This window comes from Alexandromys fortis, unplaced genomic scaffold, assembly GCF_014885135.2.
Source record: "Alexandromys fortis isolate MF-2015 unplaced genomic scaffold, M_Fortis_MF-2015_v1.1 scaffold_152, whole genome shotgun sequence".
NCBI classification, from domain to species: Eukaryota; Metazoa; Chordata; class Mammalia; order Rodentia; family Cricetidae; genus Alexandromys; species Alexandromys fortis.
In genome coordinates this window covers 2,419,341-2,443,440 of record NW_026068045.1, presented here as the reverse complement: position 1 = coordinate 2,443,440, position 24,100 = coordinate 2,419,341, and the positions used below count along the sequence as shown (strand labels likewise).

Genomic DNA, 24,100 nt, shown 5'->3' with positions numbered 1-24,100 from the left:
GTATTCACGTGTGTTCTATAGATGACCACAGTATTCATGTGTGTTCTATATGTGAACACCATATTCACGTGTTCTATAGATGACCACAGTATTCATGTGTGTTCTATAGATAACCACCATATTCACGTATGTTCTATAGATGACCACCATATTCACGTGTTCTATAGATGACCACAGTATTCACATGTGTTCTATAGATGACCACAGTATTCATGTGTGTTCTATAGATAACCACCATATTCACGTATGTTCTACAGATGACCTTTCACTCAGACAGGTAGGAAGCCCCTGGCATGGTGACTAGTTAGGGCTTCTCTTTTGAGGGGTCAAAGGTCCACATCTGGTTTCAGGTCCCATGTTTTTTGAATGTCACTGCTCCTTGCCAATCCAGCCCATTCCACCTCAGTCTGCTCTTGGCCCTAGGTCGGCCCTGCAGTGAGAAAGGGGCTCTGCTTCTCTTCCGCTTGCTTCTCCCCATCCTTCCCTCGCCATTGCCTCTTCTTAAAGCATCCTCTGACGGTTTTATATAAGCATATAGTGAATTTTAGTAATTTTGAGCCCCCTTGCTTCCCCCTGCCACTGGAACCTTTCCTCCCCATAAGCCCCCTCCTCCTTCTTTCATGGCTTCATTTTGTATGTGACCTACTGTGTTTAATTAGGATTGCATGGGTAGGAAGTTATTTACAGGAGCTAGGGCAACTTCTCAGTAGCTGCCTGGCCCCTTCCCCCAGCCACCACCCCGCCCTACACCCTCCTCCACCTAGAAAAGGCCTCAGGTAGCCCCGGCTAGGCTTGAACTCCTAATCTTCCTGTCCCCACTTTTCAAGGGCTGAAGTTACAGGTGTGTACCACCACACCTGGCCTCCTTTTTGTTTTGTCTGATATCAGAAGGAGAGAGGAAGAATCGGGGGAAAGGTACCAAATCTCTATTTCTTCTGACCGGAAGGAGGGACACAGTCTTTAGTCAATAGTGCCCTCAGTGTGGCAGGCTCACTGACAGGCTTTGGGGTTCCTCATGGTAAGACCTTTGACAGGTTCTTTTGGTTGGACTCAGATGGAGCCCCTTAGCGCCTGTGAGACAATCACAAACAGGCTTTTCCTTTGAGATGTGCATCCATGCCCCCCCCCCCAGCTGCTTCCGGATGGAGAACTCCAGGCCTGCCACCCTTAGGAATTATATGTACCTTGTGGTTGCTCTGCCCCCTGCCTAGAAAGAAGTTCCACATTCTGGGATCTGCAGAGGGCACAGTTCCACAGGAGCCCAGCCCACGATGGCTGAGACTCCCTGGAGGGTCCTGACCTGCCTACACTAAATGCTGCTCTTCGCTTCCAGAACACCAACATTTCCAGTTTATTGATTGACTGGTTGCTCTTATAGCTCTGGCTGTCTAGAAACTAGCTGTGTAGGCCAGGGTGGCCTTGAACTCAAAGATCTGCCTGACTCCCAAGAGTTCTGGTGTTAAAGGTGTGTATCACCACATCCAGTCCTTCCTTGTCTGTCTGTCTGTCTTTCTCTCTCTGTCTCTTTTCTTATTTTCTTTCTCTTTACTTTTTGGACAGGGTCTCATATATCCCAGACTGGCCTCAAACTGGATGTGTTGCTAAGAATGGCCTTGAACCCTTTTTTCTTTTGCCTCTACCTCTGAGCGTTAGGCGTAGTTAAAGGCATATACCACCCAGGGCAGCTTGCGTGCCAGGCAAGTGCGTTCTCAACTGGGTTACATCCCCAGTCTTTTTATTTCTTGAGGCAGGATCTCATGGAGCGACTGTGAACATATCTGTAGAGCAGGTAGGCCTTAAACTTTTCTGTCCTCTTGCTTCAGCCTCTTGAGTCGCTGGAGTCATAGGCACATGGCACCAGACGCCAATCTCTCCTTGTAGAATTATTTACCTCTTAGTGTTGGTGAGTATAACAACCCAGCCCTGCTCTCTTCCTACAAACTGGCTGGGTAGAGGATGGAAGATTAGTTCTGCCTTTGTGTGAAGCTAAAGGAGCTGCTGGGACGCTGAGCAGTGATCTGTCAGCTACTGTCTCAGCTGAAGGCCAAGGCCACAGAACCAGTCTCTTTCTCTGCCCTGTAATGCTCAGATTGGTTTAGGCAAACCCAGACTCAACCCCCAGGGGCCAGGGCAGAACCAGGCTATTGTCCTTGAACAAAATCCAAGTTGTGTTAGCAAATGAGAAGGCAGGAAAAGAAAAACGCTGGGTGGCATCCAGGGTCTGCCGCAAACCTGTAGTCTAGGTGGAGCCGTGGGGAAGCAGCGCCGCTGCAGGCCAGAGGGCAGAGGGCAGCGAGCACCTGAAGAGCTGGCAAGAAACGGGCAGCTGCCAGGGCCTGTGGGCTTAGGAGAGACTCAGCGGCATGGGATCCCTGCAGAAGGAGGAGGGGCTGACCTGGGGTCTGCTGTGCGTGTCGAAGGAGAGACTGAAGGAGGGAAGGGCTGCCACTGTTTACCTTTGATAAGATCAGCTTGGCCACTGGAGTGGAAGGTAGTGAGGGGGGGCATGGAGACAGGCTGGAAAGTTTCCGTCCATACGGCTGGGGAGATACTTAGTGGTGAAGAGACCGGCTGTTCCTCCAGAGGACTGGGTACTATTCCCAACATCCACACGGCAGCTCACAACTGTCTGTAACTCTATAATTCCAGAGATCCAACACCCTCTCTGGCCTCCATGAGTAGGCACACACATGGTGTACATACGTGGTGTGATAAACACATGAAATAGAAAAGAAAGGAAGTTCCAGGCCAGAAGCTAGGGGTAGAGCTCACTGGTAGAACACTTGCGTGGCACGTGCGGGGCTGCAACCATAGGCTCTCGTCCCAGGAAGTGATGATGGGGACTGGGGGAGGACTGTGGAAATGGTGGGAGTATAAGTATTTGGGGCTTGCCTTGGCCACCATTGGGCAGAGACTCCATTTACATGGGGATCTTCTTGTTCTCTGACGAGCTCATGCTGTTCCTTTGTCCTGGGCTGCCATCTGTGCTCCTAACAACAGTTACTCATCTCCCAGGCCCAGCTGACACATCGTCTCCATTGTCCAGCCTTCCCAGCCCCACCCCTCCCTGCAGAAATACCCACACCCTCCTTGGCTCCGCAGCTCTCCCCATAAGCCCCTCCCTGGTGCACTGAGCACGTCTGTCCCGTGGTAGTCATTTGTTTACTTGTCTGTCTTTCTCTCTGGATTATGAGCTTCGCGGAGCTCACTGTCTCCTTGCTGAGACCACATGTGCCGCTGTGACTGCTGATCAGGAGCTACTGCGCGGGAAGGTTGGGGATGTGGGTGCTGTGGGCACCAGACCGAGACTGTCCGGGTGGGCTCTGTCCGTTCCTCTGGCCACCTTGGGCATCAGTGCCCATTTCCTCAATGTCTCCTTTGTCTGCTGGGCTCTCTCACTGCCTAACATAAATGCTTCTGCCTGAGTGTGGAAAGCGTGGACTCCTGACACACACATGCACACTCACAGGCACACACAAGTGTGACCATGACTTTTGTGTCCCTAACCATCTCCCAGGGACTTTCCAGAGATAGATATATAGCTGTACTCTATAAATGGCTGGTAGAGGGAGGACGGAGGGAGGGAGGGAGGGAGGAAGGGAGGGTGGGAGGGAGGGAGGAAGAGAGGGAGGGAGGGAGGAAGGGAGGAAGGAAGAGAGGGAGGGAGGCAAGAAGGAAGAAAAGAAGGAAGGAAGGGCAGGAAGAAGGAAGGAAGGAAGGATGGGAGGGAGGGAGGAAGAGAGGGAGGGAGGAAGGAAGAGAGGGAGGGAGGGAGGAAGGGAGGGAGGAAGGAAGAGAGGGAGGGAGGGAGGGCAGGAAGAAGGAAGGAAGGATGGGAGGAAGGGAGGGAGGAAGGAAGGGCAGGAAGAAGGAAGGAAGGAAGGATGGGAGGGAGGGAGGAACGAAGGGAGGAAGAAAGGGAGGGAGGAACAAAGGAAGGAAAGGCAGGAGGGAGGAAGGAGGCCTGAAAAGCACATCAGAGTGGGCATAAATGGAAAAGAGGGCAGACAGACCCAGGAGCGGGCTGGAGCAGGTGGAGGTCTGGTAAATGTGAGGTTGCTTCCTTACTTCATCTCCCCGCCCTCTGGATTTCCCAATAGGCTTGGGGGCCATAGGCTGGGGGACCTCCCCTCATACTCGCTGTGCCAGTGTCCTGTTGATACCCAAGATGCTGGGCAAAGAAGGCAGACTCTTTGCCCTGGGATATGCTTTGGCTGCCATCTACAAAGGTGAGGAGTGGCTATCCCACAGTGCCAGCTGGTGACACCAAAGCAGTGGCCCTGGGCAGATCACCCAGTGGGCACCATGTTGAAGAAGAGCGTGGTGGTGGGGTGGTGCATCTTACTGTTCCAAGTTTCTGCATTCCCCTGAGAGTGCCTTCCCACCTCTTGACCTCCCTAGTTTATGGGGCTGCAAAGACAAGGATTGAACGGATCTCTCACAGACTCGGGCTCATTAGTAACAGGCCTAGATATGGCCGATGGGTTCGCAGGGGGCCCGCATGCAGAGAAGGTGCCAGGGGTGGCTCTAAGAAGGGGCTGCCCCTGCAGAGGTGACCCACCAGCTCTCTTCTGCTAGGTCCAGCAGCCAACCTGCAGTACAACCTGAATGAGGTGATAGCATCCCTGGGCTGCACCGTGGAGCTGCAGATCAATAACACCCGAGCGGCCTGGCGCGTCTCCACAGCCCCGCTGCGGGCCGTGTTCAAGGACCTGCTGGTCAGAATCCTGTAGTCTCAGTCCCCAGAGCTGACTGGGCTGATCTGGGAACATGATCTTGGATCTATGGTCCCCTGGTGGGGGTGCTCCAAGTGTATTTTGTAGTACTGTACCCAAACATTGCAGATCCCTTCCTGATCTTGGGGCGCTAAAACCCAGAACATCCTACCATCAGACATACATACCTCCACATTTCCAGATACCTGCAGGGCAGGACTCTAGATAGGCAGCTGAATTAGAATGTAGGGCAATTGGGGACATTGGCCTTTGAAGACCAGAGGATCAGAGAATGGGAAATTCGAGGGCTAGCAGCTAGGAGGTTGGGAATGTTGGAGAGGAGAGGACTGGGAGAGGGGAGGCCCCAGGGGTCAGAATAGGACTGAAGGTGTAAAGTTCAAAATTATGGGAATCATTGAGCAATAAAGATGAGAACGGGAAACCCAAGGGAAAGCTGAGGGTCCGGGAGGAAGGCAGAGCCACAAGGGGGAGGCGAGGCTACCAAGCATGTAAGCTGTCAAAGCCTCCCCTGCTGCCTCCTGCTCTCTAACCCCAGGGCAGCAGAGAGTCACTGAAAGCAGAGACATGGAACATCTCTACCTCCTTCGAGGACCTGGATGCCCAGGTGAGGAGTGAGATTGGTTACTCACCTGAGGATGCCACAGACACTCCAGGTGCAGAGAGCCGTGGAGTTCCCGAAGGGGGACGCCACCTCTCCACACAGAAGATGTACGAGCTGAAGACCAAGTTGCGCTGCTCTTGTGAGGAGTGTTCCTGAGCAGGGCGGGGTGGGGTGGGCTTCGGAAGCCCTGGACACTGCTGTCTTTGCTGCAGATGTGGTGAATAAGGCCATCATCAACTGCCATCGCTGGTTTGAGGACAAGCACGGGCAGTGCATGCAGCACATCCGGGTGCCTCTCCTGAACCACCTGCTCTGCCTGCCCATGAAGTTCAAGTTCTTCTGCAGCGTTGCCAAGGGTTAGTGGCAGGATGGTGAGGGATCCCCAGATTAAAGGGGATGAATCCTTGGAGACCAGAATAGGTATAAGGCCAGAGGGTTGGCAGGTATAGAGGATGTGGGCTCGTGGGTACATGAGTCCACTCTGCTGATTTCTCTGCAGTGCAGATGAGTTTCAGCTAAGCTGTGAATTCTGTCTCTCCATTGGGAAGACTGATAGAATAACAGTTCTCATCCCCGTTAGGGTTTTGAAATTTAACAGGCTAATGCATGCCAAGTGCTAACAGAAGTGGCCCCTGGAAGAACTGCTCTAGAAATGCTGGGCACCATTATTAGTATTCAGTACGTAAGGGCAGATGCAAAAATAAGAGTGAAGTGCTAAACAGTTTACCCCAGCCCTCGGGAGGCAGAGGCAGCAGGAGCTCAGTGAGTTCAAGGCCAGCCTGGTCTACAGAGGGAGTTCCAGAGTAGCCAGGGGTACACAGAAAAACCCTGCCTCAAAAATCCAAAAACAACAACAAAGTAGCCAGGTGGTGGTTGCGCACGCCCGTAATCCCAGCACTTGGGAGGCAGAGGCAGGAGAATCTCTGTGAGTACGAGGCCAGCCTGGTCTACAGAAGGAGTTCCAGGACAGCCAGGACTGTCACACAGAGAAACCCTGTCTTGAAAAACAAAAGAAAAAAAAACCAAAAAAAAGTAGAGGAAGGCATCAGGCCTTGCTGCTGGGGGTGGGGCTGAGGATCCAGGGCCAGTAGAGCCTGGACTCAGTCCAAAGAGGCCTGACTTGCCGCCACTGTCCACCAGTGATGGAGATTTGGTGCCACAAGCGCATCCCGGTGGAAGGCAACTTTGGGCAAACCTACGATTCGCTCAACCAGTCTATTCATGGTCTGTATGGAGAGTTTTCAGCCAATATTGACATTAAGGTAGGAGGCAGAGGCGTGGGAGAGGGAGAAGAGCAGATAGGAGTAGGAGGGGAGGAAGGAGGGCATCAAGGAACAAGGCAGGGAGAAGGACAAGTGAGAGGCCCCGGGGAAGGCGTCAGAGTGCGGAAGAGGGGTAGAGAAGGCCAGCGCGGGGGAGTCACGCCAGCCTGTGGAAGGCATCTCTCTGGGATGGAAGAGATAGGCATCAAACGGTGTCAGCTAATGTGGGTGCGGGGAAGCAAGACAGTCACAGAGGCTGGTGAGCAGTTGAGCTGGGGGATCGGGGCTAAGCAATGTGTCCCCGAGAGGCTGCAGCAGGCTGTGCACCCATTCCCTTCCCAGGAGGAGAAGCAAGCTGCGGTGCTGGGTCTCAGCACACCCTGGGAGCACGTGAGCGTTGAGGTGCGGGACTATGTCCGACAGCAGGAGGCCCATCTGCAGTGGACTGTGGCGCTGCTGCAGGCGCTGCTGTCCTGCACCTTCCTGCTGGTCTTCCACGCGTGAGCCCTGAGCCCCACCTGTTGCCCCTCCCTCCCCCATGGGAACCTTGGTATAAGGGATGCAGGGCTGAACCCCTGATCGGGACCCTGATCCTGATTTGCCCGATTTTACAGTTCATGGGCTAACACCGGCTCCCCTCCTCCCTGCCTCGCCACACACATTTAGCTTTGACTGTGGACTTTTTTTTCCCTTGCCCTTCATATTCCCCTTGGCTCTGACTTTGTGCCGTTTTTACCATCCAGTTTTGCTTTCATTCTCTCTTGCCTGCTGTGTTGGCAGCTCCTTTCCTTCCATTTAGAACAAAGTCCTCACCCCGACCCAGCCCAGTGTCTACCTGGGGCTTCCCTGGCCCTCACTTTGCTCAAGTTCCCCCACTGACTTCTGGACCTTCTTCTCTTCTTCACCCTCAAATGTCTGGGCTGGGCAGGAGCTAGGCGATGGCAGTCATAGGGACCCTTGCTGTCTGTACCTGTTCTTCAGGCTAGAGTGGCCCCAAGTGAATGATTATATGCATACCCAGGGCCCTGTGGAAGGACAAAGGTGAACAAGCCATATGCTACCCTGGAGACATTCCTGCTCTAGTTGAAGTGGTAGCAAAGACACCCACAGACACAGATGGCTCAAGAGCAATACTATAGTCTGGCTGTGGGGAAGCACCATGGGGTGGTCATCTCTGGGATCCAGAGGCTGCAGGTGGGGTAGATGTGTAGTCAAGGGAAGGCAGGGCAGTGTCCTGACCAAGGACTTGGACATGTGCACAGCTCATGGGGCAGGGGCTGGGGTGGAGCTGAGCTAAGGGCAACTTGGCTAGGAGAGCCTGGAAAGCCCTACAGAAAGGCCCTGATGGGGGTGGGGATGGGGAGGGTGGAGGGTGGACAGTACCGGGGCAGAGGCCAGGCTAGGTCAGAGGTTAGGAAGATGGCCCGAAATGGGAGGAAATGGAAAGGTACAGCAGTTCTCAAAGCCAAGCCTGGGGAGGGAAGGGAGGAAGCATAGAATCTGGAGTCACCGCCAGGCTTTCAACCTTGGTGAGATCACTCAACCAGGACAGCTGGGGGAAGGGTTGTTCCCCATCCTAGGAAATCCAATCTTGCAGTGGCAGGTCTTTCCACAAGGGGGCGCCCCAGTCTATCTTTGCATTTCTTTGAAGCTCCTCAGTGGCATTGTTCTTTAAAAGGGGGATTTATGTTTTATGTTTTATACAGTTTAATATATTTTGGCAACTTAACATGTTTCACAATTAGAATTTTTCCTTAGTAAACAAGCATTATCTATGACTTTGGAAGTTACACAGAGAACAGCTACTTATGCACATTTGCACACACACACACACACACACACACACACACACACACACTGGATAGGAGTTTTGTTTGAGGTGTGCAGCAGGCAAAGATGGAAAAGGTGGTAGTGCACGCCTTTAACGCCAGCACTCGGGAGGCCGAGGCAGGCAGGTCTCTATGAATTCGAGGCCAGTCAAGGCTACATGGTGAGACCTTGTCTCAAAAATAATAAATAAATAAATAAATAAATAAATAAATAATAAATAAAAGTGAATACGGGAGCCATCATACAGAGTGATGCTTGCAATCTGGAGGGTTTTCTGCCTCTGAGCATCTACTTCTTTCATCCTGCAAGATAAACATTTGCCCCTAACCCGCAGAGTGGGCATGCCCTCTGTTGGGTCTCAGCAGTCACACAGATGGACAGTCTACTGCACAGCCAGAAGGCAGGGTGCAGCTTCCTTCACCCAGCTCACTGGCCCTGGCTTTAGACACGGGGAATGCTGTTGGTCTGCCGTTGAGTGTTGATGGGAGACGAGGCAGGAGCTGGACACACCCTGTCTGTCCCTTCATAGGTCCTTCTCCTACATGGACAGTTACAACTGGGACATCCGCTTTGACAACATCTACGTCACCACCTACTTCCAGCAGATTGATGAGCGCAGGAAGAAGCTGGTGAGGGAACTCAGCCCTGCCAGGGGATGCCTTACTGCGCCCTGTGTGGACATACCTCAGGAGAGTGACGGTCCCTAAGGTTTTTCCCTATAGAGACATTTTTTAATGTGTTTTGCCTGCTTGTCTGTATGTGTGCCATAGGCATGCATGTAGTGCCTTCAGAGACCAGCAGTGGGCTCTGGATCTCCTGTAACTGGACTTACAGGCAGTTGTGAGCCACCTGAGATGGATGCCGGCAACCCAACCTAACCTCCGAAAGGGCAGTAAGCGCTCTTAACAGCTGAGCCACACTTTCAGTCCCCCCCCCCACACACACACTTTTTTTTTTAAGGGCAATCAGAGTCTGTTGCCCCTCCGCAAGGCAGAAAAGAGATCCGTTATCTTCCCTTTCAAGCCCTCCATCCAGGCCTCAGAAATGCGAAACGTGGTGAGCTGGGTCAGGAGCAGGTTGGGGATGGGTGGCGACTCGTAGGTGGGACTCTGAGGGCAAAGGGCAGAGAACACCCCAAGCCAGGGCAGGGGCCCCAACCCTATCTACCTGGGCTCCCCACAGGCAAGGGAGCTCCTGGAGATGCTGCCTATGGTGCTTCTGCTGCTGGTGCTGTGTGGGCTCGACTGGGCGCTCTACTCCATCTTTGACGCCATCCGCCGGCATTCCTTCCTGCAGTACTCCTTCCGCAGTGAGCCCAAGTGACAGCCCCTCCCCCAAAGAATGTCTCCTCTACCTCTCTGTTCTCTCCTCCTCCCAAGTCCAACCCTAGTCCTACGTGAAACCCTCTTTCTCTCCACTCTGACCAGGCAGTCACAGACTGGAGGTGAAGGTTGAGGGAGACTCTATGCTGGCCAGGCTTCTACGAAGAACCATCGGAGCCCTGAACACCTCCTCGGATACAGGAGTAGTGGAATCCGACAACATGCGTAAGGGAAGAACTTTGGTATCCTCGAACTGGAAAAGTCAGAGTCCAGAAAAGCTCAATCAGCCTTCGGAGGAGGTGTCATTGTGGGGAGGGCAGATAATAGAAGCTATGTAAGATTGGAGGAGCCGGGCGGTGGTGGCGCACGCCTTTAATCCCAGCACTCTGGAGGCAGAGGCAGGCGGATCTTTGTGAGTTCGAGGCCAGCCTGGTCTACAAGAGCTAGTTCCAGGGGCTGGAGAGATGGCTCAGCTGTTAAAGAGCACTGACTGCTCTTCCAGAGGTTCTGAGTTCAATTCCCAGTAACCACATGGTGGCTCACAACCATCTATAATGAGAGCTGGTGCCCTCTTCTGGCCTGCAGACATACAGACAGAATACTGTATACATAATAAATAAATAATTTTTTAAAAAAAGAGCTAGTTCCAGGACAGGCTCCAAAGCCACAGAGAAACCCTGTCTTGAAAAACTGAAAAAGAAAAAAAAAAAAAGATGGAGAAGAAGAGGCAAGGGGAAGTTAAACTGGAAGCCCATCCTGTACCTCCTACTGGAGCAGGAGATCAACCCGATGCTGCCCTGTCCCTCAGCTGGCCCTGACCAGACTGCTCACAGCCTGTCTCCTCCCCCAGCCTGTCTGCCTCAACCCATGGGCATGGATGCCAGGGCCTACTGGAGAGCTTCACTGCCAACCGTTCTCCTTGTGTGTCTCTGCTTAGTCCAAGCTTTTGGTTACAGGCTCCGGAGAGTCATTGCAGCCTTCTACTTCCCCAAGGTGAACTCTCAGACAACTCCACCCCTCAACACACGCACGAGGGTGGACACACACACACACACACACACACACACGCACGCACACACCGGCCCTGTGTCCCTCCCTGCTCTGGCACTATGACTGAGTTCCTTTTGCTCCCTACCCAACCCTTCAGCGAGAGAAGAAGCGGGTTCTCTTCCTCTACAATGAGTTGCTCAGGAAGAGGGCAGCTTTCACTAAACTGAGGAGGGCCGCCATTGTTCGTCGGGCACATCAGCAGAGGGCTCCGGTAAGTACAGTCCCGGGCAAGCCTGCCAACTCTCGCCTGGATCTAGATTCTCAGAGAAGGGGCACCCTTTTCAGTACACTCAGCACCCTCTGCACCCTCTGTTGTCCCAGGCTCACTGGAGCTGGGTGTGTCTGGCAGGATGTGGGTTCCAACTTCTTCTGGAGGTCAGGCTATATCTGTCTATGAACTTCGATATTCAGCACAGTCCGAGACCAGTGGTGGCCCTTTAGGAGGGACAGAAAGGGGAAGTCAGATCTGATGGTCTGTTTGTAGGAAATCAAGCAATACTGATCAGAAAGAAGCCGCTGACGAGCCCAAGGTGGTTCCGGAAAAGAGAAAGGCGGGTGGCGGGGGCGGGGTGGGGGGAGGTATTGGAGAGCTTCATGAAGGAGCTTGTGATCTCTGGAGGACACAGTCAGAACCGAGTCTGAATCCACACTTCCGAAAGCTGTGGGAGCCTGTGGTCCTCGCTGTATCTATTCTTCCTTGGAACAGAAGGGCGTGTGGACAGGATGTGAGACCATTCCTCAGTTGTAAGAAGGGTAACTAGGTGGCAAAGACGCTTTGGTTAACTCCACCTCCATCTCTGCCCTGCCATGCGCTCTCTTTTCTGTAAAACGGTAGGAATTACATCATGGTTCAGTTGTTACAATGACTGCTTTACTTCCTTGATGCTGGTAGAAGAGCATTCTATGTGTGTGTGTTAGTTGTCACTGGATGTCACTATATGCCTGGAGCAAACAACTCTTTCTCCATCAGTTCTCTCCCCGGAGGAGAGATGGTAACAGTAACGGTAAGCACTGCCAGGCAGCGGTGGCTACACTTTAATCCCACCCAGCACTCGAAGCAGAGGCAGGTGGATCTCCTAGTTCAAAACCAGCCTGGTCTGCAGAGCAAGCTCCTAAACAGCAAGAGATACACAGAGAAGCCATGTCTTGAAAAGCAAAATAACAGTAAACAATCACACACACACACATACACACACACATACATACACACACACACACACACACACACACACACACGGAGGGGTATTGGGATGAACAGAAGGCATGGGCTCTACCACCAAGCTACACTCCAGTCCACACATCGTTTTGTTTACTTGAGTTGTTTACTGTAGTCTTTTTACAGGTGCTACCATTATGACCAGAAAGACAGTTAAGTGGCTACGGTGACCTGCCACCTAGCCTGATGACTTGAGTTCAATCCCACCCACATAGTAGAAGGAAATGACGTTCACAAGTTTTCCTCTGACTGCCACACATGCCCCGAGGCACACATAAATATGGCACCAACAGGCTGGGATTCCTTGACCTTGGTCCTGAAGAAAATTGAACCGGAATGGCTATGAAGTAGAAGGGATATGTATTCTAAGCTAAAGGAACAGGATGTGGGAAAAAAAAAAAAACCCTCAGAGACCAAAATGAATGCCAAGACCAAAGGTTAAGCTAAGGAAAAAGCTTAGACAAGGGAGGCAGAGCAAGGCTACAAAGAAATAGATCTGAGTGTTCTGAAGGCCAAGCCCGGAGCTGCTTTCATCTGGCAGGCAGTGGGGCCCTGGGATTTCTTAAGCAATGGCCAGTGACGGGTTCCCGGCAATTGTATGAAGCCATCTGGAAACTGGGATACTGAGTCTAATAACAGCAAAATCTGTAATTTGGCTCCTGCCAGGTTTGACTGAGATCTGACTCACGAAAGTTACACCATCTTTCTAAGTTTTGTTTTATAGATTTAAAAATTTTTCATTTACTTATTGCAAACGGGTGTTTTGCTCACGTATATGTCTCTGTGCACTTTGTGAGTGGCTGGTGCCCAAGGAGGCCAGGAGATCATCAGACCCCCTGGAACTAGACTTACAGACAATTGTTTGGTGCTCGGACTCAAACCTGGGCCCTCTGGAAGAGCGGCCAGTGTTTTGAAGCACTGAGACATCTCTCCAGTCCTCCTGTAGGCCCTGTCTGCCCTGCTCCCTTCTAAGCCTCACTATAAGGATCAAATGAAGCCGCTTTACAGGTACATATAATAGCTGCTGCAGGTTATCCTCGGGAGAGGTTCTGCATTCCACCGTGGAGGAAAGGCGGCTCTGCAAGACTCACCTCCATAGCACTCTCGCCCTCCAGGGCTCTTCTGGTCCACCCCAGCTGCCTTCAACAAACCAGTCAGGCCTTGCTTGGGACTTGAGACTTTAAGAGCTGCCCAGTGGTCCTGACAACCCTTTCTGCTCAGCCCACCTGGCATTAACCAAGCCACCCCGCCTCTCAACAGCGCCACCACCTGGTGGACACTCTGTACCGCTGGAGCCCTCTCCTGCGCCGCTTGACGCGTCGGCGCTGCGTAGTGTGCCAGGCACCGGAGACGCCCAAGTCCTACGTGTGCCCCACGCCGGACTGCCAGGCCGTGTACTGCGGGTCGTGTTGGGACGACATGCGACGGCGGTGCCCGGTGTGTACACCCCTCGAGGAGCTCTCTTCCTCCGCCTACAGCGACAGCAACGACGACACCGTCTATGGCGAGTGAAGGGATGCTGCCCGCCTTCTTGCTTAATAAAGTGTGATGCACGCTCCTGCGACTGGCGCTTCGCGGGGGTCGGGGACTGGGGAAGCTGGAAGTGTCGGTCCGCACGACCCTCACCAAGCCGGGCCACAGACCCGAGGCCGGACCGCAGCGAACAGCGGGGGAAGGCACGCGCCCCGCCGCCTCCACACCGAACCCGGGAGCCGCCGGAAAGAGGCTGCGCTGGGCGGCAGGGGCGGGGCCTCGGGGGCCGCGGACGGGGCGGGGCGGGGCCTGGTGGCTGCGCTGCGCCGAGCTGGTGTCCGACCCCGCTGCTTCTCCGCGCGTGGCCCCGCACCTGCTGCCTTTGCCCGACCCGGAGCTCCGCGGCTATGCGGCTGGCGCTGCTCTGGGCCCTGGGACTCCTGGGTGCGGGCAGCCCTCGGCCCTCCCCGCCGCTCCCAAATATAGGTGAGTTCCCAGGCGGGAGTGGGTCGAGGAGGTGACTGGGAAGAGGTACAAGGGAACCCGGAGACACTGGGGTGCTGCGGTCTGCCCGAGCTTAACTAGGGTGCAGCCTGTCTGGTTTGCTGACCAAGGCCTAGGGCTGGTGATTCGGCGAGGGAATGGTGAAGGGAGGATGCTGGCGTTCCTTTTCCAGAAGTCCTGCGTGATCCCGGCAGACACTTTCAGGTTCCGCTTTGAGTTGAGGGGCCTGCCCAGCGCCCCTCAGAATCATGGAAAGTGTCACTTCTCAGGACTGACGTCTTCATCTCTCTAGGGCCTAGCTGACAGTTCCACTCTGTGCAGTGCCCGGAACAGGCATGGCTGGTGGGCTTTTAGTGAAAAGGATTATTTCCAGCCGTTCATTCCACATTTGGGCGGCCAACACCGCTCACCCTGGTGAGGTGGCCACCAGGAGCCTGGAGGAGCGGGAGTGGCCCCCGGAGGAGCACAGGGAGGGAACACTAGCCAGGAAAGAGGCTGGGACAGCAACTCCTCCTTGGAACTTTCACTTCCCGCTGCTGTCTTGGGCTGGGGGCCGAGAGGGTAGGCGGGGGTGGAGTGTCCGGAGGGGAGAGGGCCATTGTTGGGGGTGCTGGCGGAGGAAGCAGAGGCTGTTGGGAACGGGTGCGCCTGACTGGGCATCAAGGCTGTTTAGGGAGGTCGGTGTTTGCACTGCTCACCCAGAGATGGGCGTTCCCAGCATCTCGTCTGTGAGGGAAAGGAAGGGCAAGTGGGCACCAGGCCACAAGGCTTCTCCCAGTCCTAAAAAAGCGCATTCCTGATTGGGTGGAGGGTGTGATTGAGAAGGGATGGGAACAGGGAGGGTCCGTGCGAGAACCTGGGATTGGCCAGAGAGACTGGATAAGCTGAACTTTCTTTAGGGACTTGGGGATGAAATTGGCCAGTTGGGATTTCCAGGATCCTTTGTTAAGTGCCAGCATGCAGTGCAGGAGCCCTAAAGTCACTGCTAGGTCTTGCTGTGCGAGAGTTGATAGGTCTGGGACACCAGGCACCCCAGCCTCGCTGAGAATTCCCTCAGCAATCTTCTCGGCCCCCGCAGGAGACACTGAGGAGCAGCAAGCCAAACCAGAAAGGGCCCTGAGTGGATCCTTGGAGAGGCAGGTCGGTCAGGACAGCCCCCCAGTTAGCTTAACAGGAATGCTTCAGGTGAGTCCTACCCTGCTAATACGTTCTCACACTTCACATTATTATTAGCTATTATCTTGAGGCCAAAAGTTTGGATAAACAGCCAGTGAACAGACCTTGTAGCAGGTCGAGCCGGGTCCAGTGGCTTTTCCTCAGCACCTGGTTCCTTTCATCTGTCTGCCTCAGCCCCATCAGCCCACCCATGTACGCTGGGACAGTGACACTGGACCTCCTTTCATCACATGCTGTTTGTTTGCTCAGGGAGAGGTTCAGAAAGGGACAGACAGACAGACAGACAGACAGACACACATTCTACAGCTGAGTCAGAGGAAGGGCTGGGGCCTGTGCTGGATCCTTCATGATGCTTCCTCTCTGGGCAGGAAGCCGAGAAGGGGTGGCCCAGATGCCTTCCTTGACCTCCCCACACTAGCCCCTAGAACAATGCCCCAGTCCAGGCAGGGCTTCCTGGTCCCTCCCTTGGGATCCCCAACCAGTGACCTAATCATTGGTACTCTCCTGAGAGCATGAGATTGTCAGGTTATAAAGGGTAGGAGTTGTGGGCAGGACTAGGGAGGTGACATGCCTCTGGTGTCCACAGACTGGTCTGCCTGAGGCCCTGGGGGTCACAGTGGAGCTGGACGGTGAGACGCATGTCCTGGAGCTTCTACAGAATAGGTAAGATGGCAGACATAAATAATCACAGGGAAAGAGTTTGCATACAAGTACCTACCCTCCTGGACTCCTTCCAACAGTCCCACAGGGTAGATAACTCTTATGGAGTGATCCTTATTTAACACAGGAAGGATTTAAAGCCCAGAGAAATTAAATGAACTTGACTGAGTTCATACAGACATATATCTCAAAAAACATTGGAACACAGAAAGGCTGGAGGAAACAGCAGCCCAACCTTTAAAGTCTGTGGCCTCCGAAGAACTGAGGACTTTGTTGGCATAGCCTTGCCCATCTCACTAGCTGGTTACAGTGACACTCTATGAAGTGGCTTCACAGGTCCTGCCTTCCTTTTGTCACAGAGATCTAGTCCCTGGCCGCCCCACTCTGGTGTGGTACCAGCCTGATGGCACTCGGGTGGTCACTGAGGGGCACAATCTGGTGAGTCAGCCCTCTCATGCTGTTTCTGGCCTTGGCAAAGGAGGGAAGGATGACAGGAGGGTGGGAGCCCTGGAGGAAGTGGGAGGATTCCCTGCTAGCAAGCTGGACTCCAGGGTTCTCTGGTCTTCCCTGTGAGCTGGTGCTACTAGTGTGGCTTCCCTTTTGTAGGCAAACTGCTGCTACCGAGGAGGCGTGCAGGGCCGTCCCGGCTCATGGGTCTCCCTCTGCAGCTGCTCCGGGATCAGGTACCAAGGATGGTTTGCTACCAGGGAAGAGGACACATGGGCAGGGACCCCAAATGCCCTCTGACTCCCTGTCTTTTTCCTTAGAGGGTTGGTGGTCCTGTCCCCAGAGAGAAGCTATACACTGGAGCTGGGACCTGGAGACCTTCAGGGTCCTCTCATTGTTTCTCGGATCCAAGACCTCCTCCTGCCAGGCCACACCTGTGCCCCAAGTTGGCATGCGCTTCTGCCCACTCAGGCTGGACAGCGCCGTATTCATAGGGTGAGAGGCATGGAAGCAGCACGGGCTGGCTCAGCCAGCACAGTGACAGCCAGCGCAGTGACAGCCAGCACAGTGGCAGCCAGTGCAGTGGCAGCCAGTGCAGTGACAGCCAGAGCAGTGACAGCCAGAGCAGTGAGAGCCAGTGCAGTAATAACAGCCAGCACAGTGACAGCCAGCGCAGTGACAGCCAGCGCAGTGACAGCCAGAGCAGTGACAGCCAGAGCAGTGACAGCCAGAGCAGTGACAGCCAGAGCAGTGACAGCCAGTGCAGTAATAACAGCCAGCACAGTGACAGCCAGCACAGTGACAGCCAGTGCAGTGGCAGCCAGTGCAGTGACAGGGCTCCTTCCTCATCGGCTCTTCATGGCAGCCTGAAAAGGCAAATGCTGACAAGAACTCTGTTTTTAAATGAAGAAACAGTGTTAGATAACTCGCCTGAGGTCATACACTAGTAAACAGTATATGGAGGATTCAGAAGCAGGGTTTACCTCAAATACCTCCCCTATCTCTAGGCCCATGGCAGAGAGCATTCGCTTGAGTAGAAACTTCCAGCTAGAAAGCAAAACAAAGACAACTTCCTAATTTACAAAGGTGGAGATTACACTACAGTGTGAAAATTAAGGTCAATTGTGATATATGTCCAGTGCTTAGGACTGTGCCTGAAGAGCGGGTTTGACTGTGACAAGGTCCCACTGTGTAGCCCTGGCTGATTGGGAACTCACTTTATGGACCAGGCTGGCTTTGAACAGCGATCCACCTGCCTCTGCCTCCCAAGTGCTGGGATTAAAGGTGTGTGCCATTACACCCGGCTTTAGTTGGTATTTTCAAACACTGATAGAAGCTAGGTTTGGTGGTACACAACTATCCAGCAGGTGTTTGGGAAGTGGAGGCAGGAGGACAGTGAGTTCACTGCCAGCCTGGGCTATAAAAGACACTGTCGCAAAAAAACAAAAGCTCGGTTTTTGTTTAGAAGCAGTGGGTTGGAATGGGAAAAGTGGAGCCCTGTTGCCAACTCCGTCTATTTCTGGCCCCCATGGGCAGGTCTCTGGCCTCTCACACTTCCCATGAGGTCTTCCTCTGACTACTCGGAGTGGGCATGGGCACAGCTTGCCCAGCCTGAGCCCTGGCTCTGAAGGGGGTTTGCCTGACATGCCCCACTTCTTATCCACAGCTTAAGCGGGATGTTGTAACAGAGACCAAAATTGTTGAGCTGGTGATTGTGGCTGATAATTCAGAGGTGAGTGTCCTGACACCACAGTTCTCTCTTGCTCACCCTGTCCCCACTTGCCCACCACATTTCAAGGTGACCCCTATTGACCCTAGGTCAGAAGGTACCCTGACTTCCACCAGCTGCTGAACCGAACGCTAGAAGTGGCCCTGCTGTTAGACACAGTGAGTGTGGGCTGGGAGGAGCCTCAGCTCCCTTGCTGCAGGCCCAGCCTCCTCCTGAGCCTCAGCTATTTCAGTTCTTCCAGTCCTTGAATGTCCGGGTAGCACTTGTGGGCCTGGAGGCCTGGACCCAGCGGGACTTGATAGAGATGAGCTCCAACCCAGCTGTCCTGCTAGACAACTTCCTCCACTGGCGCCGGACAGACCTGCTGCCTCGACTGCCCCATGACAGTGCCCAGCTGGTGACGTAAGGACCCCAAGTTCAGCTGCTGGGACCTGGTGCTATCCAGACTGCTTCGACTCCTCCGGCACTCTGACAACAGCTTTAGACTCTGACCTTTCACCTCTGTCCACAGTGGTACTTCCTTCTCTGGGCCCATGGTGGGCATGGCCATTCAGAACTCCATCTGTTCCCCTGATTTCTCAGGCGGTGTCAATATGGTAAGCTAACCGTTACAGGTACCCTCATCTCCAGTCCCAAAACTGTGCAGAAAGAGGGCAGTGGCCTTTGTCAGGGAACACAGACACCTTTGCATTTCTTGGGGGAACCTGAGGCCCAAAGGCAGAGGCGAAAACCAGGGGCTATTCAGTGGGGGAGGGGCATAGGACAGGGTTGAACTAGCACTTAAGATTTCTGTCACCCAGGCCTGTAATCGCCTACTTTAGAAGCAATTAAGGAGGAAGACAGCGTACAGGCAGGAGAGCGGGCGAGGAGGGAATGGGGGTCAGAGTCGGCTGTCCGTTGTGTTAAGTCCAGGCTGGGGTTAGACCTGGGGCTATCTCTGTCCCCAATGATAGGATCACTCCACAAGCATCTTAGGAGTTGCCTCCTCGATTGCCCATGAGTTGGGCCACAGCCTGGGTCTAGACCATGATTCACCTGGGAGCAGTTGTCCCTGTCCAGGTCCAGCCCCAGCCAAGAGCTGCATCATGGAGGCCTCCACAGAGTGAGTAGCTGGGGGGCGGGGGTTGGGACCGTGAGGGTGAGGCAAGCGAGAAGAGCTTCCAGCCTCAGCCTCCTTGCCACTCTTCCCAGTTTCCTACCAGGTTTAAACTTCAGCAACTGCAGCCGACAGGCCCTGGACAAAGCCCTCCTCGATGGGATGGGCAGCTGCCTCTTTGAACGGCTGCCTAACCTGGCTCCTATGTCCCCTTTGTGTGGAAATATGTTTGTGGACCCTGGCGAGCAGTGTGACTGTGGCTTCCCAGATGTGAGCCCCTGACCTCAAAGCCTTGCCCACTCCCATCTGTGCCCTCATCCTGATTGCCCAGCCCTTTCTAAGTCTCCTGCATGGCTTTCTTGTCTTCTCTGGTCCTCATTTACTGGGGGCTTTGACACCTGGGTTTGCTCTCTGGGAGGCTAGGAGGTCTTGAGCACTGCTGCTGCTCCGTGCCTCAGCTCTCTCTGTCCCCTTGCCTGCAGGAGTGCACTGACCCTTGCTGTGACCACTTCACCTGCCAGCTGAGGCCAGGAGCACAGTGTGCATCTGATGGACCCTGTTGTCAAGACTGCAAGGTGCGAACAGGCCCGAGACTAGCCGTCCCACCACTCCCCTGCCAGGTGAGCTCCTGGCTGAATTTGCCCAGCACCTACTTTGTTTACCACCCTCCACAGCTGCAGCCAGCTGACCGGCAGTGCCGCCCTCGCAGAGACGACTGTGATTTGCCTGAGTTCTGCCCAGGAGATAGTTCCCAGTGCCCCCCTGACCTCAGACTGGGGGATGGTGAGCCTTGTGCTAGTGGAGAGGCTGTGTGTATGCACGGGCGCTGCGCCTCCTATTCCCAGCAGTGCCGGTCGCTCTGGGGACCTAGGGCCCAGCCTGCCACGCCACTCTGCCTCCAAACAGCCAATACTCGGGGCGATGCCTTTGGGAGCTGTGGGCGCAGCCCCAACGGCAGCTACGTGCCCTGCACTCCTAGGTGAGTGGGGAAACAAGCTCCTGAGTTTGTGGGAACCTTGGTGCTGCTTCTACCCGCCCTGCTCGCCTTTCCCCCTGCCCTAGGGATGCCATTTGTGGACAGCTACAGTGCCAGTGGGGCGGGAGCCAGCCTCTGCTGGGCTCGGTCCAAGATCTGCTCTCGGAGGTCCTGGAAGCCAACGGGGTGCAGCTGAACTGCAGCTGGGCGCACCTGGACCTGGGCAATGACGTGGCTCAGCCCCTCCTGGCTCTACCTGGCACTGCCTGTGGCCCTGGTCTGGTGAGTGGTCTGGGTGGTTGAGGCCAGGTGGGAAGAGACATCTGAAATAGAGCGAGCTGTGCCCAGGCTTTGCACCACCAGCTGGGACAGGCACAGGCTTCACAGGAGCTGGTGATTTTGTTTCCCACCCGGCTTCCGTCACACATCTGGAATAGCCTCACAGCCTTGCAGGCCCAGCAGAGCCTGCGGGCCCTTGCAGAGCCATCTCTGCTCTTCTCTCTGTGGAGTAGGTGTGCATCAACCATCGGTGCCAGTCTGTGGATCTCCTGGGAGCACAGGAATGTCGAAGCAAATGCCATGGCCATGGGGTGAGCTGGCGTGGAGGAGACGGAAGGGGGAAGGGAGCCTGCTGAGGGAAAAGGGCTATGGAAGCAGACATCCTCAGTCTTTGCCACTTCCTGGGGGCATGCCGTTAACCTTCCTGGAGTGTTTCCTAGTTGCAGTGGACGTAACAATGGCACCCATATCCTGGAGGGCATGAAATGGGTAGGAAAGCGGCTAACTAGTGAACATCACACTAAAGGTCATTTTCCCTGACAGACAAAGACTTCCTCCCTCCAGGACTGTCTGTCTACCCACTAGCCACAGCATTCCTGTCAGTTTGAGAAGCCTGAGCCTTTGTGAAGCTAGATAAAGGCTGCTGGGGCTGGCTCATGCCTTTAGTCCCAGCTCTTGGGAGGCAGAGGCAGGTGGAGCCCTAAATTTGAGGCTAGCCTGGTCTACAGAGCAAGTTCTAGTACAGCCAGGGATAGAGAAATCCTGTCTTGAAAAAACAAAACAAAACAAAAAGATGGAAAGTCAGAAATAGGGCAATGGTCCCATCTTCCAGATGCCTTCATTGCTTTCTTTGAACCTCTAGGTCTGTGACAGCAGCAGGAACTGCCACTGTGAGGAGGGCTGGGCACCTCCTGATTGCACGGCTCCGCTCAAAGGTAGCTAGGAGACGGGCCCAAGGAGGGGAGGGCGAAATGGCTCCACCAGTTACCTTTCTCCTTAGTCCTCTTCCTGACCCCTTCACTTCCAGCTCCTTGGCTCTTGGCCCCCGGAAGCCGCCTTTGTCTCTGAGCACTTCATCTACTGCCCGTCCCTGCTCCTCTCTAGGTAGGGAACTCAGCCATTCTCAGCCTGTGTCAACCTCTTTCCACAGCCACCAGCTCCCTGACCACGGGCCTGCTCCTCAGCCTCCTGTTGTTGTTGGTCCTGGTCCTCCTTGGTGCCAGCTACTGGCACCGTGCCCGCCTGCATCAGCGACTCTGCCAGCTCAAGGGATCCAGCTGCCAATATAGGTATGAACATCCTTTTCCTGCTGTTACTTCCTTTAGTTAAGGACAGTTCTGAAGCCCCTGCTTCTAATGGCCCAAGCCATGCAGTCCTTATCCCTACTTCTAAATCCCAAACTCCCAGCCGCTGGATTTCCTGACCACTATTCCTATACATGTACCTACCATCTCCACAAGTATCCCTTAGCCTCTCTCATAGGTCATAGGTAGACCTCCAGGTACTGGGGCCACCTCATTCCAGACCCCGAAGTAGGGGAAAGGTGGCCTTCTTTCAGGCTGTTTATCCACAGCCCTGGCCTAAACCACACAAAGCTACCCTCCAAGGGCTAAAAGGTTAACTTCTCCCTGATCAGCAGGTGGGAGGCCAGTCCCATTCTCTCTTTGGTTGTCTTTATACTTAGGGCAGCCCAGCCAAATCCTCCCGAAAGGCCAGGACCTCCACAGAGGGCACAACAGATGCCAGGCACTAAGGTAAGCCCTGGATGGCAGAGCAAAGAGTCCACATTACTTGGTACCTACTTTGGGCCTAGAGGTGGCACTAAAAGTTCAAGACTCAAAAAAGCTTCGGAGTGCTCAGTCAGTCCAAGGAGCAGGCAGAGAAGCAGCAAGAGCGGCCAGGCCAGTCCCCTAGGAGGCTCTGCTGAGCTCTTTTAGCTGGCCAGATTGGTACTTTGAGAGGTGGTTCTGCCCACACCCATCGGCGGCCAGTGCCATGGGATAATGGGGTGGTGTGCAAGAGGACCTTCAGTGTGCTGAGATCTGACAAGGCCCAGACATCATGTGTAAAGGGTGCCAAGTGCCCAGGGCGAGAGCTCTGTGTAAAGGGTGCCAAGTGCCCAGGGCGAGAGCCTGAGCTCTCTCATGGCAGAGGGTGTGCATGAAGTCAGTGCATGTCCCTGTCATTACATGTCACCCCTGCATGTAGCTGAGTAACATCCCACTGCCTCTGGGCTCTGCTGCACTCATCTTGACACTAACCCCTTTCTGCTCACATCTGTCTGTCTCCTCCTGCCCACTCTGCCTGTCTGCTCCTCTCGTCATCTCAGCAAGCTAGTGCAATCATCTTTCCGGTGCCCCCCTCCAGGCCGCTGCCACCTAACCCTGTGCCCAAGAAACTCCAGGTAAATCTGGGCTGGGCCTTGCCCTGGCTCGGGACACATGGGAGGCGAGGTGCCCAATCCCAGTTCTCATCCCTGCTTCCCCCCAGCGGTGTTCTTCATTAGGAGACCAGGGTGCCCCCTCAGCCTTCAAAGCCCCAGAAGCAGCCAAGGGTGAGCCTCCTGACATGGTCTCTGCTACCACCTGGTGGTCAATAGTGGGACTACAGCCATTCAGGGACTATGATTGATCCACACCTTCCTTCCCCGAGGCTCCTGTCTATTGGCAAGCACCCAAGGCCCCCTGCGCATGCTCCCATGTTCCATTGAGCCCCTGGCTGACTTTGCATGTTGACCCTGGGGAGTCTCTGCATGCTCACCCCCTCGGACTGTGCTTTCAAAGCCACCACTCCTCTCTTTGTTCAGGCTGAGCTGGCTGACCGACCCATTCCCCCCACTCGCCCTCTGCCCGCCGACCCTGTGGTGAGGCACCCAAAGGTAACAGTGAGTGGAAAGCAGAAAGCATTGCCTCTCCTGCCTAGACCCATGGTGACAATGGCAAGATGGCTTCCTCTATGCCTGAGGGCATGTACCCCAATAGCACCTTTGGTAGTGACAGGTTTGTTTGGAGACGAAGGTGCCCATTAGCACTGCTCCTAGAACCCTCCATGGAGGGTGGAAATCATGACAACTGATCTTCTCTCTCAGTCTCAGGGGCCCACTAAACCCCCACCCCCAAGAAAGCCACTGCCCGCCAACCCGCAGGGCTGGCACCCATCAGGTGACCCGCCGGGCCCAGGGGACGGAAGCATGCAGTTGGTGGTGCCCTCCAGGTAGGTGAGGAGCCTGCTGTGGGAGACCCGTGTCTTACTGCCAGTGAGGCATCTGAGCAGGAGTTCTGACTTTTACAAATGTTTTCCTTGGCTTTCTAAACTCCAGGCCAGCTCCACCACCCCCGACACTACCCTCACTCTACCTCTGACCTCTCTTGAGGTTTGGCTGCCTCCCACCCAGATTTAAGACTTAAAAGTGAAATCTCTGCCGGACAGTCCCCCTCCAAATGCCTAGAGGGGCAGGAGCCAAGAGGACGCAGCGTCCAGCCCTAAGGAACCACCCACCATCCGGCGCTGTTAACCTTGGGACCCACCAAAATAGCTGCACCTGGCTGTTGGGGAGGGGCCGTGGCTGGAAAAGGCGGCGGAGGGACGCACACACATCTGTCTCTGCTTCTTTGTAATAAATGTGAGATCTTGGAATGTGGCTCCTGGAACAGGGTAGTGGCTGCTGTGTTTCCAGGTCTGACCACTAGGGGACGCCGCTGGGTCAGACCAGGGCCTGTTGGGGAGGATGACATCCCAGAAAG

The 24,100-nt window shown here is 54.5% G+C and overlaps 2 protein-coding genes across 19 annotated transcripts in view; both read left to right on the top strand.

Annotated features, from left to right (window-relative positions):
- Dcst1 (DC-STAMP domain containing 1) overlaps positions 1 to 13,573 on the top strand; it is an 18,599-nt gene extending 5,026 nt beyond the window's left edge. The window contains exons 4-16 of one of the 2 annotated variants that reach the window (XM_050118821.1): positions 4,101 to 4,229; positions 4,579 to 4,718; positions 5,272 to 5,476; positions 5,550 to 5,693; positions 6,478 to 6,599; positions 6,942 to 7,099; positions 8,959 to 9,058; positions 9,390 to 9,485; positions 9,612 to 9,738; positions 9,857 to 9,976; positions 10,602 to 10,744; positions 10,899 to 11,012; positions 13,278 to 13,573. In XM_050118821.1, coding sequence (XP_049974778.1) covers positions 4,101 to 4,229; positions 4,579 to 4,718; positions 5,272 to 5,476; positions 5,550 to 5,693; positions 6,478 to 6,599; positions 6,942 to 7,099; positions 8,959 to 9,058; positions 9,390 to 9,485; positions 9,612 to 9,738; positions 9,857 to 9,976; positions 10,602 to 10,744; positions 10,899 to 11,012; positions 13,278 to 13,529 — 1,850 coding nt within the window. In that variant the 3' untranslated portion in view covers positions 13,530 to 13,573. Of the gene's footprint in view, positions 1 to 4,029; positions 4,230 to 4,578; positions 4,719 to 5,271; positions 5,477 to 5,549; positions 5,694 to 6,477; positions 6,600 to 6,941; positions 7,100 to 8,958; positions 9,059 to 9,389; positions 9,486 to 9,611; positions 9,739 to 9,856; positions 9,977 to 10,601; positions 10,745 to 10,898; positions 11,013 to 13,277 lie in introns of those variants that run through there. The other variant, XM_050118820.1, reaches the window with a different exon arrangement.
- A 151-nt stretch (positions 13,574 to 13,724) lies between these two features.
- Adam15 (ADAM metallopeptidase domain 15) lies at positions 13,725 to 23,997 on the top strand. Of its 17 annotated transcripts, none has more exons than XM_050118805.1 (23): positions 13,725 to 13,976; positions 15,073 to 15,179; positions 15,757 to 15,833; positions 16,190 to 16,268; positions 16,437 to 16,513; positions 16,598 to 16,772; positions 17,944 to 18,009; positions 18,096 to 18,164; positions 18,248 to 18,408; positions 18,518 to 18,602; positions 18,960 to 19,108; positions 19,198 to 19,372; positions 19,585 to 19,677; positions 19,777 to 20,081; positions 20,165 to 20,360; positions 20,591 to 20,668; positions 21,220 to 21,292; positions 21,508 to 21,646; positions 22,042 to 22,111; positions 22,687 to 22,761; positions 23,164 to 23,235; positions 23,446 to 23,570; positions 23,677 to 23,997. In XM_050118805.1, exons 1-23 carry the CDS (start codon positions 13,898 to 13,900, stop codon positions 23,717 to 23,719), a joined length of 2,568 nt encoding a protein of 855 aa, XP_049974762.1. In that variant the 5' UTR covers positions 13,725 to 13,897; the 3' UTR covers positions 23,720 to 23,997. The 17 variants fall into 17 exon arrangements, 16 of the variants coding, with proteins under 16 accessions (XP_049974762.1, XP_049974760.1, XP_049974761.1 ...); XM_050118803.1 differs by having other exon boundaries at positions 19,177 to 19,372; XM_050118804.1 differs by having other exon boundaries at positions 18,239 to 18,408.
- The last annotated feature ends 103 nt before the right edge of the window (positions 23,998 to 24,100 follow it).

Coding starts and splice junctions, on each gene's coding strand:
- Adam15 (XM_050118802.1), top strand. CDS start 13,898: ATGCGGCTGGCGCTGCTCTGGGCCCTGGGACTCCTGGGTGCGGGCAGC. Junction 20,361..20,590: donor CTGCCTGTGGCCCTGGTCTG/GTGAGTGGTCTG, acceptor TCTGTGGAGTAG/GTGTGCATCAACCATCGGTG. Junction 21,647..22,041: donor GGATCCAGCTGCCAATATAG/GTATGAACATCC, acceptor CTTTATACTTAG/GGCAGCCCAGCCAAATCCTC.